This window comes from Natator depressus, chromosome 3 (assembly GCF_965152275.1).
Source record: "Natator depressus isolate rNatDep1 chromosome 3, rNatDep2.hap1, whole genome shotgun sequence".
Classification (NCBI taxonomy): Eukaryota; Metazoa; Chordata; order Testudines; family Cheloniidae; genus Natator; species Natator depressus.
The window spans coordinates 82,833,858-82,854,147 of record NC_134236.1 but is presented as its reverse complement, the minus strand read 5'-3'; the positions used below and the strand labels follow the sequence as shown (position 1 = coordinate 82,854,147).

The window sequence follows — 20,290 nt, the reverse complement described above, 5'->3', positions numbered from 1 at the left end:
AAATAAGAAATTATAGTTAAGGTGAGTATAGAGCACAATGGGCCTTAAAAGTGAAGACAGGTAGTTTGTGCTTGATGTAATAGAGAAGGGGGAGTCAGTGGAGGGATGCAATGAGGTGGGTAACATGGTCAAAGTGATGAGCCACAAAGATTATTTTTGCTGCAGCAGCAAGATGTAGACACAGTTGGATGTGTGGGTCTAGAAAGAGGGCTGAGTCAAAGATAGCACCTTGTTTATAGGCCTGAGTGAGTGACAGTGACTAAGAAAGGAGCAAGAGGGAAGGTTTTGGGGAAGAATCAAGAGCTCAGTTTTGCCCATGTTAAGCCTGAGTTGTGTCCTCAGAGACACCTGCCCAACAGAAGGCTGAAAAGTCAATATAGTAAAATCTGGGTTATGGTGAGTGCCAAACCTTTGAATGCTTCACTGGATGACTGGGCAACAAAATGGCAGATTAAATTCAATGTTGATCAATGCAATGTAATGCACTTTGGAAAACATAATCGCAAGTACACGTACAAAATGCTGGGGTCTAAATTAGTTACCACCATTCAGGAAAGAGATCTTGGAGTCATTGTGGCTAGTTCTCTGAAACATCCACTCAATCATGTGCAGTGGTAGTCAAAAGCACTAACAGAATTTTAGGAACCATTAGGAAAGGAATAGATAAGAAGACAGAAAATATCATAATGCCACTATATAAATTCATGGTATACCCACACCTTGAGTACTGCATGCAGTTCTGATCACCCCATCTCATAAATGATATGTTAGAATTGAAAAAGCTACAGGGAAGGTCAACAAAAATGATTAAGGGGAGAGATTAATAAGGAGAGTTTAAAAAAGATTGGGACTTTTCAGCTTGGAAAAGAGAGGACTAAGAGGAGATATGGTAGAGGTCTATAAAATCGTGACTAGCGTAGAGAAAGTGAATAAGGAAATGTTATTTACTTCTTCACACAACACAAGAAACAGGGATCACCCAATGAAACTATTAGGCAGCAGGTTTAAAACAAACAAAAGGAAGTATTCAAACAATGCACAGTCAACCTGTGGAAGTCGTTGCCAGGGGATGTTAGGAAAGCCAAAATTATAACAGGTTTCAAAAAAGAATTAGATACGTTCATGGAGGATAGATCCATCAATGGCTATTAGCCAAAACAGTCAGGGATGCAACCCCATGCTCTGGGGGTCCCTAGCCTTTGATTGCCAGAAGCTGGTAGTGGATGACGGGATGGATCACTCGAAGATTGCCTGTTCTGTTAATTCTCTCTAAAGTACCTGGCATTGGCTACTGTCAGAAGATAGGATACTGGGCTAGATGGACCATTGGTCTGACCCATTATGGCTGTTCTTATGCACAAACACAACAATATGGGCCTGGGTACATAATGTATAGCTGTATCTTGTGGTGGTTTTCTGTGACCTGTAGTGTTTAAATTCTAATGCTTTGCACTCCTGTAACACATTCATCTGAGGTTCTCAAAGAGATATTCTAAATAGTATGGTGCCAGAATAAAGGCTGTATAATCAGACTTTATCCCGATGCAGTATGGTGGGTAAGAGGTAGTGGAGATAAAATCCATCCTCCACTCAGGATGAGTCTCTGGAGATGCACCAATGGTTGCTACTTCAGTCTATGGGCCAAACAGTGGAAACAGAGCTTCTTTCCCATTTGTGCACAGTGATAGGGCCACTGGATCTATATATAATAGATACCGGGGCCTCTCTCCCAACCCATTCAATTGATAATCTCCACACTGATCTATGTCAAAGCAGGACAGAGACCTACCTTCTGGTGGGGGGTGGGAGGGGAGCAGAGGCCCTTTGCTTTGCTGCTCTGCCAGCAATCCCAACTGTATGGCCCCACTGTGAGACTGGAGTGCTCCAGAGGGCCTCAGGCAGGTCCTCCACACCAGGATGTCATCCATTATCAATTGGGTCCCTATTATGCAATATTAGCATGGACCCCAAAGACTATATGGAGGCCTATTGAACCCCACTGGAGTTCTGCACTGGTGCAGATCACTGTGCTAGCAGATTTGATTGCAAGACTGGGGTCTTACACTTCACAAAACCCCAGTGAGGTAGGGAATCATGATTATATTCATTTCACATATGGGTAAATTGAGGTACAAGGTGGCTGACTAATACCCGTGGTCACGCAATAAATCAGTGACAGAGCTGAGAGTAAGAACTCAGAACTCCTGACTCCATACTCTGACCACTAGACAATGCTCATTTTTTTGTCATGGCCTACTCCATATATCTATTATCCCAAGTCGTTGATAATCTCTTGGGCTGTAGTTCCTAGTGCATTGAAAGAATCAATTAAATCTCACAGAATGGCTAAAGTGAAATCTCCTGGATTATGTTAGCTGACAATGCAGGTGTGCAGCTGTGTGCTATCACATCTGCTTAACTGCCATGGAATTTACTAAGATTTGCAACAGACTCATCTTTGCCAAAGAAATTGGCCTTAAAATGCTGTAGTATTGCAGAGGCCCTTGGTTATGTAATAACAATACCCTAAAGTCTTCAGCTCCTAATATACATATCTTCTTTTTTGCCCCCCCTGTGAGTCCCAAGCCACATATTGCAATTCTGCAGTGTGGTTTGATTGCATGTTCTAACAGGATCATTTCTTTATTCTTGACAAAAACATAAATACCCTCCTATCTCCCTCTTCGAAAAACTGGATCATTATGTTAGATTGTAATTTGAAGTGAATTTACTTCTCATTCATAGGAAGAGGGAAGAAGATTTTGTGGATCTGACTATCTGTGATTTCTTTTATGAGACTAATGATATGAGGCAACAGAAATCTTATCTCCATTAACATTGATTCCCTTTACAGGATTCATTTCACTGTAATCACATACCTAAGGTTTGACCTTACTTCACAGAGTAGAGTTTTCCCAAATTTTTACTAATGGATATATTTTAAAACAAAATGGTGTTTTTCCTTCAATTTTCTCTCTATTTTCTCTCCTTCTCTATGAACCTTATTCATAGGGGCAGGCCTGGCTTCATAGAGTGAGGCCTGGCAAAGACAGAGGCAGGAAACACAAAAGAGAATGAGTCTGTCAGACTAATTTTCTTCTAGGTTTTACTGTTGAATGTTTATTTCACATTTTGGAGGAAGCAGAGTGGCTCCATTCCATTTCCTTGCATGAGTGACCCACCAGATATACAGCACTGAGGATTCACCTCAGTTATATAAAGGAAATTAAAATGTGGGCATATTCACCACATGAACTTGATCACTTTTTTCCAGTCCACATTTTCTCTGCTCATTTGCATTGCCACCATTTTGAATACTATGCTGTCAATAAGTAGTGTTGCTGTCAATAAGTAAATTTTCCTGACCTTTCTTTAATTTCCTTTTTTCTCACTCAGCCACCCCTTTATTAGTGTTGTAAGGTGGGCTTTATCAACCTCATTTGTATAAACAGTTAATACATAGACCTCTTACTCCATTAAAGAGGATAGGTGCAGGTCTCTCATGCAGATAATACAGTTCACTCTGTAGATATCTCATAAATCTACTTCCATGAAAACGGTATAGTAACAGTGACCTGGAATAGTACAATTGATAAAGGCTATCTGATTTTACTTTTACAAACACATTTTTGCTTTTCAGGAGAGAAGGGAGGAGTTTCCCTGGAATCTTTTTAATATTTACACTTATCTGGCTCATTTCAAATGCAGTCAGTGCTGCAGTGTCTGTTACATTTTGACAGTGGTCCTTTTAAATACGGGGAATATTAAAAAACTAAATTGAAGAATCTTTTGATGAGTTTACTGTTAAACTATTACAGATGTCTTAAGCGCTAGGCATCAGGAATGAAGCCCAATTTTAGGTACAAATTACTTATTGAGAATATTTATAGATGGTAAACTCCTAGGGCACATGGAGGCAGCTCTGTGAAATTATAACACAGATTAATCGCTAACTGTGCAATTGACAAAGAATCTAAACATGTAGATAAATTAAGTCTTGTTTGTTTACCAGAGCTTCCAGCACACTATGCTTGATGTAATCACATTAATTTATTCTAGCAAATTTAACAAAATATATTTCAAATCACCTTTTTCACATTCTTAAGTTTTCCTGCTATCCCCAATAGTATAGCACAATAAAGTAAGTGTGGGTAAAGGGAATATGTGGGGGGGGGGGGGGGAAGGAATGAGGTATAGAGCTGTACCAAGTCTTTAGAGACTATTGTATTGATTAGGCTGTAACAATTAAACTAGTTTTTAAAAGTGTCAGATTTCCTTGATTACATTATATTCCTGAATAGAATACATGTTGTATTATTCATAATAGTCACTGAAAAGTACCAAAGTGATAAATGACACTGACATAGTTTCAGAATAACAATTTGTTGTTTTTCTAGTTGGCATATGAACACACATCTCTGAAGATAAGTAGAAAGTATAATCTGAGGGGGGGGAAGAGAATATAAGAAAGAAGGACATAAAAATAAATTAGGGAAAAGAGAGAGACTGTGAAGGTCACAGTGAAACAAAACACTTCTATCTGAATATTTTTAATTGAAACGTAATATAGGGAAACTATGCAGAGTCATGGGTTTTTTTGCACACAATGTTGTATCAAATTTAAATTTGTTACAACCATCATGTACATTGGGCTAGGGATAACAAAAATGTAACTTAATATCTGGCATAATGAAACAGCAAGCAACACAAGTTTCCAATCATATTAAAACTGAGCTGGAAGTGACATTACTGATGCAACCTATGAAAACCGAGCAGTTTGGGTTTAGTAATCATTCTTGAGTAAATATGTGACTATATCAAACAGCAAATCATGAAGGAAGTCTTTGTGATGAGGTAATTTTATTGCTCATTCACAGTGCCTTGCATTTGCTGAACTTAAAATAGACACTTGTACCAATGGCCTTTTTATTACCCGAAGAAAAAAAAATCACATATACACCAGTACTTTTTCTTTCTGCTAGCAAAGGGAAGCAATTTGATCCAACGTGGGCTGAAACTTGAGTAGGTCACTGTACACCATGATAAAATTCCCTAATCCCTGAGCCAAATTTCCCTGAGGGGGCCCTCCTACTACTCCTTCACTTTCCAAGCTGACTTTTCCATTCCCTCTCTCGTCTTTTCCTCCCCTTCATCTCTTTCATTTCCCCTACCTTGAAGCCATGATATCTGATCTGCTGCTGGTACTCAGGTTACAGTTTTTACAGCTTAGGCTGTCTATTGCTGTATACATTCCTTTCTTTCTGCTCTGCCGTGATTACTTACCAGAGCTTATTTTACACTGGTCCAGATGAAAGCAGTTCAGATGAAGGGAAACAGTAAGGCTGTTTGAACATTATAGATATGAACCTACAAAAGGGCACATTGTGCTCTCTATGACATTTTGTTACACACATTTTATACAGTGTAACCAATATATGTCACTGTACTCTTCAGGTTTATGAAAAAAGAACCTAGAACAGATTTTTATTAAATGCAAAAATATATCAGGAAAGGCATGAACCCTCCCACACTTTTTAAACATTCTAAACAGCACAAATATGCAAACTTTTTAAGTTTTTTCTTTTATTATAGTTAGACTATTTTAAGAACCAACAGCTCTTACTAAAAATGCGGTCTCCTAGCTCAATAGCATAATTGGCACTACTAGGTGATCTGTGCTTTGTGAAAGCTACTGCCAACATTTACCTTACCCCAGCTCAGAAAAAAAATGAAATCTCTTCTAAATTCCAATCATATCAGCATATAACTTGTGATTTAATTATTAATACAGTTAAAATCCTAAGGTTTGTAATATTAAACAGTAAAAATGATTACAAAAGAGAAACTCTACATCAAGGTTAATTCCAATCCTTAATACCAAAGCAATAGTTTAAAATTGTGTATTTTTTCTCCTTCACACAATGTTGTTTTTGTTTCTTCCTCACCATTTCAGACAAACATCTGTTATACTGTAGAAGAACAACTATCTCCCAAACCGCTGAGTGTGCCTGCAGCCAAAGTAAACAAAACAAACCCAGAGGATCCAGCACAGTCAGCCTTTATATCCAGCCAGGATAACATTTCACATGTTTTGATTAAAATTAACTAATTTGTAATTCTAGAACCTATGAAACTTAAAAACTGCACTCCATATATATCGCATTAAGTGGTGTTTTAAAATGTGATAGATTTGTGCAGCTCCCAAAACTATGTGATTATGATGAGCAATTACTCTTACTATCCACAGGCTTTAGAAAGTCCCATCCAAAAATAGGAAGTGTCACAAATCTCTCAAAGAAACAATAATGCTCTCTGGGGGTGGAATCGAGAGTGGTTTGCCCTGGATATCAGTGGCAACTCCCAGTTAGCCCTTATTTTGTTCATACCACTAATACTACCCAAGTCCACAGTTCCAGTTCTGGTGAAACACACTCAGTTCACAGACAACATGGAAAAGAGAATGCCTACCTTAACCAGTAAAGAATGTCTAGTCAAATTAGTAATGCAGTTTGGGGGGTGTGGGGGAGGAATTGTATACAGCATTCCCCTTTAATACTGGGTGAAAAACAATGCTATATTATAAAATGTCCTGTTAATAGGTATGTTCTGTATATATAGAGAGAGAATGACATCTATAATGACATTTTCGCAGCAATATTCCAATGACTTTCTGTTTTAGTATAAATTATCCATTTACATTAAATAATGGTAGTTTTATCATATATATATTATATATATAAATTATATAAACTGCACTGTTTTAATTTATACTTGCATTTTTAAAAAGTAAGTTCAGCTGAAGTCCTGCAATACGTGCTAGTTGTGTATGACTCATGGGGAAAATACATCAGAGGTATAAAATAAATACAGGTCAGGGAACAGACTTGGAAAATAAAGGCACAAAATAGGACCAGTCCAACCTAGACCTGCGACCTAATGCTAAAAGAAGTCCTGAAATGTGTTTTTGTGCAATCGCTCCCATTCTAACAGCTGGAGGGACAGCCTCCAGCGCTACCTCTGGAACACAGCTGGACTGGCACAGTTTCCTATCAGATAGGAATAGACTCCAAACAATAAATAGACTCCTATCAACAACAGCCCCTCGGACAGCTCTCTTTCAACAACACCTATGCAGCTTTGATTAACTGTGAAGTGAGGCATGTAGAACAGAGGAGGAGGCAAGGAAGAAGAGAGGGGGGAGAAAAGAGAGTCCCTGTCTCTAAGCCCAAAAATGATGTGCAGCTCAGACCATAACATTTCACTTTGACATTTTAATTACACGGTTGCAGCTGGCTACTGAAAAAGGAGAGAAAGCCAGTGTTGAAAAAGCCCTCCCTCCTCCCCTAACTTCACAGCTTTCTGGTTAACCTGCGAGGATTGTAATAGAAAATGCACCCAACGAGCTTAAAAAACCCAAGGAGGGAGAGTTTAAAAAAAATACATCAAGCAATCAAAGGCGGTCAATGAGCTGGCTTTGCAGCCTGTGAATTCGGCTCTGTTTTCAGCCCAGGAGGCGGAGCTGAGACACATTCAGTGCATCCTACCAAAAAAAATGACAAGAGATCCTTTCTTATTTCACTGCCCTGCCCGGTGGAGGACTGGGGGGGGGGGGAGGCGCCCCCCTTCCCCCTCACAGGCACATACCTTCATCTCCTCGTTGATTTCCCTTTTCACCGGGTGAGCCGGCTTCCTGCTTCTTTTATTTTCGGGAGGTCTCCCTTCTTTCTCCATTTCTGCCATTTTTTGTGTCTGGCTGGTGGAGATGAAATGGCTGCTGGTGTCGTGGGGGGGCTGGGAAGCAGAAGTGGGGAGGGCGGCGGGGCTGGGCGGGGGTCTCTGGCTCAGCGGTGGAAGCTGGCGTGAGGGAGGGTCGGAGGCGAGAGCGGCGCGGGGAGGGTCGGGGATGCAGGCGGGCTGGAGGGTGGGTGATGCCCTGTGGAGTCAGCCATCTTCCGCCGCTCCGGCTGCTGTCTGCATGGGCGAGCGAGGGAGAGCCTGGTGCGTGTGTTTGGGAGAGAGGGAGAGAGAGACAGGGAGTGGGAGCGAGCGAGCGCGCCAGCCAGCCCCGCTCCTTCTGCGGAGCGGCTGGAGCCGAGGGGGTGGAAGGCGAGGGGGGTAGGACAGCCCCCGGCTCCGGGAGCGGGCGGGGCTTCCACGGCCACCGAATCCGCCGCGGCTCCGGCTCTGGGGGCTTCTCCTCGCGTCCCTGCTCATCAGCTCCTCCCCCCAGTGCAGCCGGAGCCCCCCGCCCGCCCCGCGCTCACACGCACACAGCCCGCCGGGGGAGGGGCAGGGGGCGCGCTCTGTCCCAGCCCATCCTCCCCCGGCGGGGCCAGCGCGCTGGGGCTGCTGCCAGGGCTCCTCCGAGACCCCCGCTCGCCAGCCCGAGCCGAGCCGCCGCCGCCGCCGCCGGGGGAGAGAGGCGCAGCAGTGGGGTCAGTGTGGGCTGGCTGGGCCGGGAGATGCTGCGTGTCCCCCGCAGGGGCTGGCTCCTGCCCGGCTGGGCGATCGCAGTCCGTGGGCAGAACAGCGCGGGAGGCCCGGCCGTGCAGCACACGGGAGTACACACGCTTCTCAGCCCCAGCATCTCCCCGGCCGGAGAAACGCCTCCCCGCTGCTGGGCTGCCTGTTACCCGACCCCTGCAGGAAGTGTCTCTCGCAAAGCATCGTGTTCCTAAGCCAGGCTCCACGATCCTGCCCTGCCCCGCTGCAGAACAGTCCCCCCACTCCCAGCCCCTTTAGGTGAACTCATGGTTTGAAAGCGGCTACAAGCTTTCATTGAACGAGCTGCCATTCACTTTCTGATATCCCCCCCGCCCTTTCCTTTTTCCTCCTCCTCAACTTCCAAACCTGGGTATGTGCTCTGATAAGCTGCCTCTGTCATGAAAAGGTTTGATTAACTCTGTTGGGTTTTTTTTCTTCTTTTTTATCTGTGCCTAGGAAATGAGAATGAATGGTTTGATAGGAGGTACTTGAGAAATGAGGTACTGAATTACGGTACACACTGTGGGGGTTACATTGATTCTTCTTGGGTTGTGCTTTCTTACTCCTTGGCAGTTCGTAATTACCTGATACAATACGATATGGGGGTGTCCATTGTTCCATAAGTCAAAATTGTAATTGTAAAGAATTTTTCATTATGACTGCGGTACAGCTTCGAATTACACATTTTTTTAAATATATTTGAAAGCTAAAATGTGTTCTGTATGTGTATGACTAGGCTCTCCATAAAAATCTCTGCTTACCTTGTCAAAGCTAAGTTCGTTTTGTATGTTACAATGTCTAATTTACATTTTTTATTTCTTAAGCTTAAATCACTGACATTTGTGAATATAAAAAGTTGAGCAGAACTCTTTCTCCTTTAGAGACTAGAATAAGCCATGCTTACTCTGTTCAGATGGTGGTGCGGTTAGAGACATAGAGTCACTGTTGTTTATTTGTTTGCTCTGCAGTACTGAAAATATGAAGAATTTGAGATTTAAAATACGTTTGGCTTGTTAATGGAGGAGTAATCATCAAAACGTGTCAGGCTGGAAAGTTGTAGCGTACATCTATGTAGATGTACAGTCACCAGAACTGTTCAACAAAAAGAATAACTTTAATCACAGCCTAAACAAATAATGAGTAAGCAGGGAAACAGATTTGATCATATAGTTTAGCAAAGTAGTAAAAACCTGCAGAGGCTCTTGTGTAGGCTTCCTTTGCATCAGTGTAGATGCAACAATACATACTGTACATAGAATGCTGCACAAAAGCAAAGTATAGACAGTGTTGGCTCTATCATGCATTTCAGTGGGAGTTTTGCATCCACAAGAAATGCAGATTCTGGCCTTATATGCACAAGTGCTAAAAGGTATTCAGATTTTTTGTAATATTTCTAAATGTAATGGGTTTTTGCAAAATAATTTGTGTGAATTTGCAGAGATGTTCAGTACTTGGTATGTAACATCAAATTCATTGTGAATTTGTCATAAAGGTGCTTTTTTTACTCTAGTGGAAAAATATGAATACCCCTCATTTTCTCCTTGTTCGAAACTCACTACAACTGAATCACTGTTGTTGAGCTCCTATCAAACAGCAAAATCTTCAAGTATTGTTTCATCGGTTATAAATGAAATATAATGATGAAAATTTGCTCAAACATAATTTCATGTACAGCACCGGAACTTTTTGAAGCCTTTAGCTTTAATACATTGTCTCCCTCAGAAGACAATTGTGATTTGAACTGCCACCTGTTCAGTTTTATGGATATACCCTGATGAAAAAGGTAAAGTGAATTCTTGTATTAGAGAAAAGTATCAGTTTCTACTAGAGCTGATAAGGCAGTTTTAATGAAAAATATGTGGACATGATGGTTCTGTTTAAAGAAACTTCTAAAAACACCATGTACCAAAAGCGCTAGTTTTAGAGTTTTACATGAAATACACTGTCTATGACATATGCTTAAGTATTATTATATCTTTTAATATGTGTTTCTAACTTAATAATAATAATTTCTTCTGAAATTCTTCTTCTGAACATTTGCTGTAATTACGGTAATAAGGCATTGTTTTTCTAATAATCAAAGCAGATAAATAATCTGACAGAGGGTCCAATCCTGCACTCCTAACACAGGCAAAACTTCCATTCAAAGCAACAGGAATTTTGCATAGTGCAACAACAGACCAAAACAATGCAAATGGCCTCAAGCCATTAAATCAGGTAAGTGGACAAATATGACTAATTGCTTTTTAGGACTAAGCCAGTTAAATTAGTGAGTGGACAAATATGATTGATTGTCTCTTAGGACCAAATCTGGTATTCCTTGCATATTCCTTCAGTGGAAATTTTGACTGTCAGTTTTCCTGTCTAAGGACTGCAGGATTTGGCTATAAATCAGGCATCACTTTGAATCTAGTGCTGCTAAGTCTGAGTTCTGATCCTCAGAAGTCCTGCTTTTCAACAGTTGCCAATAAATCTTTAACATCCTGATCATCCCAGAGTATGTACTGTTTGTCTGTATATCTACTATTGACTTTAGATAGGTACAGAAGTGCTGCCGCTGTTTCTCTTTTGCAATGACCATGGATCACCTCTTGGCGTCTGTCAGGAGTCATACCTCATTGAAAACTGGTGTTTTCATTCCAGTGTTTATTATTGGAATATCCAGTGATGACATAGGGCATGGTGTCAACTCTTGTTTGCCTAGGAAAAGTTCAGTTTCTAATATTCCTGTATTTAGAATGTTCAAATTACAGGTATGATTTATTATAAATTTTCAACTACTGAAGTAAGTTTTGGAACTAAGCTGAGTATGAATTGTTCTACTTGTCATCTGAGAGACAGAAGCCAAGAAAAAGAAATAATTTCATGTTTTAATGGTGGCTCATCCACTTACTATGAAGAGTTAGAACATCAGAAATTGTGAAAGTGGCTCCTCTTGTGTTAATCTTACAATGGAATAGGACTGAACATTTCCAAAAAGTATATGAAAATAAATCTGCTGTTCACCTTAGAGAGGCCATAACTAATTACATATATTTACTGAACGGTGACAGCACATGTGAAAATAGTGTGAAAATAACTGCATGATTTGGAAGGAATCCTCACCATTCCAATGGCTAAACAGTGTTTGTTTGATACTCTGCATTTTAACACCCTATAAATGATGGCATGCCTTTAACTTTAGTTGTTTGAGTTCAATGGGACCGCTCATGCATGTAAAGTTATGCACATATGTAAGTGTTTGCCTGATTGGTACCTATGATTTTAACAAGTATTTACAGACTAAGGGTGAAATCCTGACCCTACTGAATTCAATGACAGTTTTGCAGTTGACTTAGGTGGGGCTAGGGGCTTCGCCCAGAATTTCAGAGGGGCATTAATCAGCCTGTTAAGGTTCAGTCCTCCACCTATTGAAGTCACTAGTAAAACTTGTATTGATTTCAGTTGGAAGAGGATCTAGCCTTAAATTTTTCCTCACAGTTTTACGGCCACAATCATTTGCACTTGCAAAAGACAAAATTTGTGTATACAAAGGGAACATGCAAATAGGTTGTTGAAAAAAATTCCCCAAAAGTGTTTAATTTACTCTCTATTTTTTCTGTTTCTATTTACTGAGAGTCACATATTTTTAAAGGACATGTATCCATGCACTCTAGGTGCCCCTAACATAATTTAAAAATACCTACAGCAAAAGCCACACTTCAACATAACTAAATATCTTGTCCTACTTCAATTTAGAGGCAATTTAAGAGACCTTTTCCAAGCAGCGTAACTGAGGTCATTTCTCTTTGAAGGAAATAAATGGAAAAGCAGATTCTCCTGTTTAAATATGGAAAAACAACATATTGGTTTTTAAAAAGGAATGCATGAAAGGAAAGCTGTATCAGGTAAGGCATCAGTGACAGAGTGTATGGGGATGCTAGCAAAATATGTGGGATTTTGTTTGGGCATTACTGTAAGGTTGGGAAACTCATGATAATTACCATAGCAACTTCATTATCACATGACTTAGAAAAGCCAGTATAAAATCAGGGGTTAAAGGAAGGAAGGGTAGGGGGGAGAAAGGGATAGAGTAGCTCTCCCTTCTCTTCCTGTCTTGGGTAAGTAGAACTCCCCACAGGTCCCTAACTTCTTTGGCTGGTGTGATGAGAGCTCCCCCTCCTGTTTCCATTTACTTTAAACATTGTACAAAATGCATCATGGAACCTCCCAGATCATGTATTCAGATTTTCACGTACACTGGAAAGAAGGTAAAAGAAAGAAAGAAATATCCAATGGAGCAATAGTACATGTCGCAGTTTGTGAAACTCATCTGTGAGAAGAAATATTTTCCTGTTGTCTTTCCTAATGGCTAGAGGTCATATTATCTCTTAAGACCCATCTTAATTATATTCAGAATCACAGAGTATATTCATTAATAACATAGATATTTATTGATACGTTGTTCATTTTATTATGTACTCTAACGAGGCAGTCTCTGTTTTTCTCTGTTTTGTTCAGCTATTCTCTTAACACTGACTCTTTGTAATAATTGGCAGTGTCCATAGATTAGATTATGACAGCAATAGTAAACTAAATAAATTAATTGAAATATCTGCTGCCAACCATTTCCACTCACATGGAAACATACATATGAACTACTCCCTCAGTTCAGTTACGTCAAATCCACATGTACCCTTCAATAATATTATTTCACATTCATACCTTTTCAGACCAACACATTCCATTCATTGCTGTACATGGATGAATGCCCACAGCGTTATTCACACACAGTATGTCTGTAGATACTTTTCTTCTATGAGTCCTAATCTCCATCCATAGTTTTTTTGTTAGCCAGTTGACTAAATGGGAGGCTGCCATGCAGAGTGTCAAAAGGTAGCCCCAAGAAAGCAGATCCCCGATGGCAGTTGTTGTGAAAGCAGTGGAGACTTTCAAAAATATGAAGTTCTGGAACTCTTTAAATGTTGATATACACCAAAGATAATTCTCGAGTTGTATAAGGATGTCAATGGGAGTTCTTGTGCAGATTGATGGCAAGATGTGGCCCCAAAGTTGTTAGTTTTGTTAATTTTTTGTTTAATTAAATATGCTGGCAGACACAAAGTAACTTTCTTTGACTTATTAATTGTTGCTTCACTTGTCTTGAAATAGGAACTACACGTGATCTGATAAATGGATAGAAGTGTTGGCTAGTTTCAGTGTAGCTTTTCTGAGTAGTTCTGAATCTTTCACTGAAATGTTAAAAAAACAAAACCCTTCTAACGTCTCCTACAGCAAAATGACACAAGGGTAATTATTTTTCTTCTTCAGCATCAGAGCACACCAGTGTCATTAAAGGCTGTGTAACATCAACCCTTTAAACTGTTACCTAGAGGTATTGCATATGAAACCAAATTAGCACAACCCACACCAATCACCAATATTGAAGTTCTGTAGTAAAATCTTTTGCTTAGAGAGCCCTAAGGTGGCTCTCTAAGCATAGCCTCTGATACTTTCATACTGGATGCAGTGCCAGTGGCTAGGCGTGGGGCTATCGCTGGACAGGGGACTGAGACCCATCATACAGATTTGGACTTGGCCTTGGTGATCCACACATTTGCAATCTTCAGGCTCTTCACTATTGTGAAGGATTCTGCCTCGGAATTAAACTGTGAAACTTAAAACAGCTCCAGGTGGTTCATCCCAGCACCCTGTTTGCTCAGCAACACTGCCAGCCAGTCACGCTCTCTTCATTGAGTCCCCGTTGACTACTGATTCAAATTCAAGGTCTGGACCTTATTTTACAAGTCCTCCATGTGATTGGCCCAAAGTACCTGAGGAACTGCCTCAGTCTGGGAGTCCTGATCTCCTGTATCTGCTGCATTCCACTGAAACAAAAGAACTGTCAAACTTCAAAAGTGAAACTGTATGCTAAAGCCAAAGTTTTCTCAGTGACTGCCCACACACCTCAGAAACTCGCTCCCTGAAAATCTTAAAATGACTGTAAATTTCAGAATATTCAGTGCTAAATGTAAAAACTCAGTTCTTCAATCTAGTTTTCTCTCGATAACACCAAAAGCACATATTTAAAATATAACAACAACCCTACAGAATGAGGGAAGAACAGAGAGAGAGATCACATTGTTTTCCTTTTATTAAATGTATGAAACACACAGACATCACGGTACAAGAACCTAACCAGACTGAAGTATTAGATAGGGAGTGACAGGAGAGTTTGGCCTGGGAATGGGGCAGAAAGCTCTCTAATTTTTTTACGTCAATTCTCTTTTTAAAAATAGATCAGTTACACTGATAAACTCCTCAGAACACTATCACAGAAAATCTTATTGTTTCCACCCATAAGGTCTTCCTCCTCCCTTTGAATTTATGGACCCATTTTCCTTTTTTTTCCTTGTCAATCTAAGAAAAGAAAAACAAAAATCTGAATGTAAAGATACCTATTTATACATTAATCTAATAATTCTATATCTCCCTAGTGATCTTTGTTGAATGATACAATATGTCAATATAAGTAACATCTGTCATGGAAGGGAAAACAACTATAGGTTCTTTTCATTTATGAAATCATTGTAGAATTGCTGTATACTTAATTTACCTGTCATATTTTCAAACAAATCACATCATTTTGTCCAAACTACCCCAGACATTGTACATATAAGAGCCCTTCTACAGTAAGTAGGTTATTCATTTATTTCATGGATCTAAAGAAATAAGGCCAAAACATTTAAAGTGGTGCATACAAAATTATTTACCAAGAGAAAAGTTAAGAATCAGCCTCTGACACCATTATTTGACAACGACTTTTCTACTGTAATGCTTTCTCTCCTGTTAGCTCCTCAACAGAATCATAAATGACATGTAATCCAATTTCTTGATCTTCTCAGATACATGCACATGAATTTCACATATCCTAATATATTATGGCATTGTGGTTAAGGATCTACCAGAAAACTCCTCTTTTTCAGGAATTTATAACTAGACATGTATTCAGGACTATCATTTATCATATATTTCAGCCCAGGAAAATGTTCTTTATAAATAAAAATCTTTGAATAAGATATGATCATCATGATTTATTTATAAACTATTGTTATAGCTGTTTTTGTTTGAAGAAATACATGTCTTCTGATTTGTATTGCTCTTTCTAAGAAAAAACATATACAGTATAAGACATTATTGTTAATAAGTATCACCTTGTTTCTGAGGAACTCAAAGTCCTTTATAAATTTATTTGCACAACATCCCTTTCCAGGGCTGTATTAAGAAAACCTGGGGCCCTAAACACAGCCCTACCAGGCACCCTAATGCCCACTCTCAAGTCATGGGATAGTTTTGGTGAGGACCATGTACACACAAGCTCCATTTCCCCGGCTGGGGAGGCCTGTCACAGATTTCAGTCTTTGGGAGATCCTGGGACCAGCCTCCTGTATGTTCTGATTGTGTAATGGGATTGGAAGACCCACACCAGTGTATTTGTCACCTCCTGGGGCACCTTTGCAGTGCTGTGGTGCCCAATTTTGTCTTGAAACAATCCTGGTAGAGCACCATGGTTCCATTAAGCTCTGTGAGTGTCACAGGGTGGCTGGACCCTGTGATTAAAATAGGTCCAGCTTCCCTGTGCCAGGGCATGCACTCCTAGTTGAACCAGTTAAGGGGGAGAGGCTGCACTTGAGCTATAAAGAGTCAAAGGGAGCCACAATGACAGCAGAGTTAGAAGAATGAAGCTGTCAGGAGAGAGGGATCTCTTGCAGTGGTCACTGAGGAAGGGAGTTGGGACTGGGTAAGCAAACTGAGGTAAAAGTCTTGATTTTTCTTTAGGAGAAGGCCAAGTAGTCAGGCCAGGCGTTGCATTTTCTCCAGCTGGCCAGAGAGCACGAACAGACAGTACCTGGTGGGGAAGGGCAGTGCCCAGTTTAAGGCTGGGTGGAAGACTCTTGTTTGTTTTTTGGAACTTGGTTAATTTAATTTAAAAAACAGATCTCAACAAGGGCTGTGATTGAGTGAGAGATACTGGAGTTTACAGAGCCCTGAAGAAGGGGAACGCCTGGCCATGAGCAGATGGTCAGGATACAGCCAACCTTGTTACTAGGTGCTTCAGCTGCTATAGCTTAAGCATCTATTGTGTCCCACATAGCACCCTGCCAACTGCCTGCAACCATCACTCATCTCTTATGGTAACCAGCCACCCTGCCTCTGACCCACTCCTCACCAACTGCCTCCAAACTTCCCCTGCTGGCAACCTGTACCCCTCCTGAGCAGGAGGAGCAGGGGCAGATTCATCACACCTCCCTCCACTGGCTGATAACTGTTCAGTGGATTCATCACACCCTTGCTCTGTTCCCTGATTCAGGCAATCTGGAATTCATCCAGGAGTTGGAAAGCCTTAGCTGCTGTGTGTAGGGGCCCATCCTAGCATCCCAGCAGGTTCTGTGCAGGGAAGGGCAATCGGAGCCCTCTGCTGGGTGGGTAAGTGTTGGGGGAGATGGGTCTTTCCTGAAGTGTCCCTTTACATGAGACTCTCTGATTCAGAGGTTGGGGGGTGGCCTGATCAGGGACAGCAGTAGCCATGGGGGAAAAGGGTGGTTCCCCTGGGCTGCCTCAGGAAGAGGAAGGACAGCAGGCTCAGGGACCCCATCCTCACTTGAGCTGGGTTTATGGGATCCCCATGAGGAGCAGACTGACTTGTGCTCCACACAAGTCTCCTCCAGCTGCAACTGATGACATGTCCTCATATGACCCCCATGCTGGACACTCTTGGGACAGGTTTACTGTGCCTCATGGTTAATCTGGCCCTACCTTGTCTGGTCAGGATGGTAATTATTCTTATAGCCATCTTACAGAAAGGAAAATTAAGACACAGAGGAACAAAGAGTTAACAGCTCTCATGCTGAATCTGTATCAGATCCTGAAGTAGAGAACCCAGATCTCCTGCCTCCCAGAACTGTGTGCTGACCACTGGAACATGAAGCCTCTCCTCCATTCAAAAACTGAAACTTGGTCAACACTTTGAACCAACTTCTGCCCTCCGGTTCATCCATGAAACACCATTGAATTTAGAGGGATTGCACAGGTGTAATTATGGACAGAATTTGCCTCAACTGGTCTGCAAGTCAGATGATTTGAAATCATGAAAAGAATTGTAATATAGCAAGTTTTCTCACTGATTCCCACGGAGCAAGGAAATTCAGAGTTAAGAAAGGCCTTCTACAGAATGTAGGTGAAAAGTGTTGGTGCATGGGTTGGGGAAAAGTTAAATGAAGGAAGAAAGGAGAGGGAAATGACACATTTTCCTACAGCTGTTGTTGCTGTCGTGGAAAGTGAGCACCTACACTTTAGAAGTGTGTGGAAAGAACATGTTTGGTGAAAGAGAGCATGCAGGAGAGTTGGCTAGAATGAATGAGAGTGGTAGGGGTTCTATATTCTATTGAGGAGAATAACTGGTGAATGACAAAGGCACAGAAAGGTAGCCAGAAAACAAGAATGAAGCTGGAGAGAAGGAAATGAGCTGAATGAGAGGAAACTGACTTGTGGCTATGAGAAAATTAAGAAGAATCTAAGCAAATTCCAGAAGTGATAGGGAAATAGGAAAAAGGATGGAATGAAAGCCTAGTGGACAGATAGAAACCTGTGTGGAGTGTGTGAATGGGTTAAAGTACAACTTGACACAGAAACACAGTTAGAAATCTAGCACTTGAATTTTACTGTTCGAGCGGATGTAAATGCCTGAGAAGGAACCTGGATAAGGCAATGGACATCCATCCATTTTTACTGAAGAGAGTCCAATCACAGGGACAATCAGCCTCCCTGGAACCTGCCGTGAAACATATTATCTTGAAAATATATTAAAGAGGGGAATGATATTATCCTTACTCATTTATTAAATGGGTCTGCTCGGATGGAACTATTCTGAATAGGGGTTGTGGAACCAGTCTTAGGGGGGGGTCTCTATTTTGCTCCAAAGCTGCCTGTTTTCTGTGCTTACTGCTGTGTGAAACTGACTCCAAGTCAAAATTTTCAAACTTGGGTACCTAAAGTTAGGTACTTAAATTCCTATTTATACCTCTGCATAAAGTGTTCTTATTTCCAGAGGTACTGAGCACCCGTGACTCCCACTGGAAGTTGTGGGTGCTTAGCACCTCTGAAAATCAGGCCAATTTTATTTAAGAGCTTAAACAGAGGTTTATGTGCTTAGCTTTAGGTTTGAAAATTTTAGCCACAGTCACTAACCTGGTCAAATTCATAGTGGTGTAGTGCTGAATGTGAACTACTCTGCCTGACTGCAACAGGATTGGTCATTAGATTCTATAACCACTGCTATCTTCTATAGATAATGTAACAAGAAGAGAGAGAGAGAGAGAGAATGAGAATGAGAAAGATGGTGAGAAGAACTAGCAGAGGTTAATAAAAAAAAGTGTGGGTGGGTGTGTGTGTGTGGGGAGGGACAGAGGTTGGATTCAGGCATGTAGACCGCTCCTCATTTTGGACTAACTTTGACATCCCACATGATCTTTGAACTCAAGCCATTAAAGGCAGTCAGTGGTGAACTAGCATATAGTAATCTTTTTGGTAGCTGACTGAACTAACATACTCTAGATCAATTGTTCTTTAGTTTATACAATAGCAGTAGCAATAACTGCTATACTATTATTATTTTAATAATGGCAGCTAGGTGCTTTAATTGCAGTGGTTAAAACAAGATCAAAAGCAGTGAGTCAAATGCTAAGCGACATAAATGTGTCTAACATTGTGCCCTGAAGGTCATTAGATTCTGGCTCTAATGGACTGAAAAGTGGAGCAAATTTCAAAGGCAGGCGAAACCCAACTGACAAACCCCCGATGATGGACACAGAAGGTTTACCTAGATTAGGAAAAAAAGTTGAAGTTAGGATGCACTACCAGACTTAACTTCAACCTCTCCCTTATAAGAGATGAATGATAATACCCTAGTATAGATGAATGGTATCTTGATCTAGCAGGTTTTGATCTAGCTCTGTCTACCCTAGGCTTCCCCCTAGTTTACAATATGATCAGCTAACAGTCTATTAAAAGTGTTATACTGTTTACACAAAGTATTAGGGATTGTTTCAAATCATGTTATCTAACTCAAGTTAACTAACTCAGTTTTAAAAAGCACCTTTTTTCATTGTCTAGACAGACCTGGATATTCAAACTTGGTTTCCTACAATAAGTATTTCTCAGCTGACCATATCTCAGATGACTATGTCCCTGATCATTCAGGGCTTGAAAGAGCATGAGTAAACAGAAAACTAGTGCAGAGTCTCTGGTCTTAGTGCAGAACATCATGAAGACTTAACAGGAGCTTTCAGATTGACTTCCACGGGTAGTCCAAAGTGGAGTGTGCTACAGAAACCAAGAATGAAGGTAACAAAGAAATGGATAACTTTTGCAAAGTCTTCACTTGAGAAGAATGGTCCACAGTATCTTAGCCAGCTTCAAGGAATAAAACACAGGCTATCTCAGATGTAAGAAAATAAAAGAGAGCAAAGGAAAAAATTATACAGAACCTTTTTTTTCTCAAAGTGATCATTGCAAAGTAAAAAGCATGGTAACCTAAACATTTAACATTTTTAACAGCAAAATATAAGTAAAGCTTCATAAATGACAATACACATATTTAAACACTGAGGAAAATAACTATAAGAAAGATTTTTTTCACAGTGACTTACATTTATTTATTTAACTCCTTAAATGCCTACCATGTTGTAGCCTGATTCACTTGGTTATGCCACAATCCAATTTTCATGGGAAGTTTTAGGGAGTGATTTTTACTTTTTTCACTCAGGAC

The 20,290-nt window shown here is 40.6% G+C and overlaps 1 protein-coding gene across 2 annotated transcripts in view; it reads right to left on the bottom strand.

The window, feature by feature from the left end:
• The window catches only part of SOBP (sine oculis binding protein homolog), a 142,029-nt gene extending 133,834 nt beyond the window's left edge, over positions 1-8,195 (bottom strand). For both annotated transcript variants that reach the window (XM_074948194.1, XM_074948195.1), the window contains exon 1: positions 7,645-8,195. In XM_074948194.1, coding sequence (XP_074804295.1) covers positions 7,645-7,740 — 96 coding nt within the window. In that variant the 5' untranslated portion in view covers positions 7,741-8,195. The remainder of the gene's footprint in view (positions 1-7,644) is intronic.
• Positions 8,196-20,290: the final 12,095 nt, after the last annotated feature.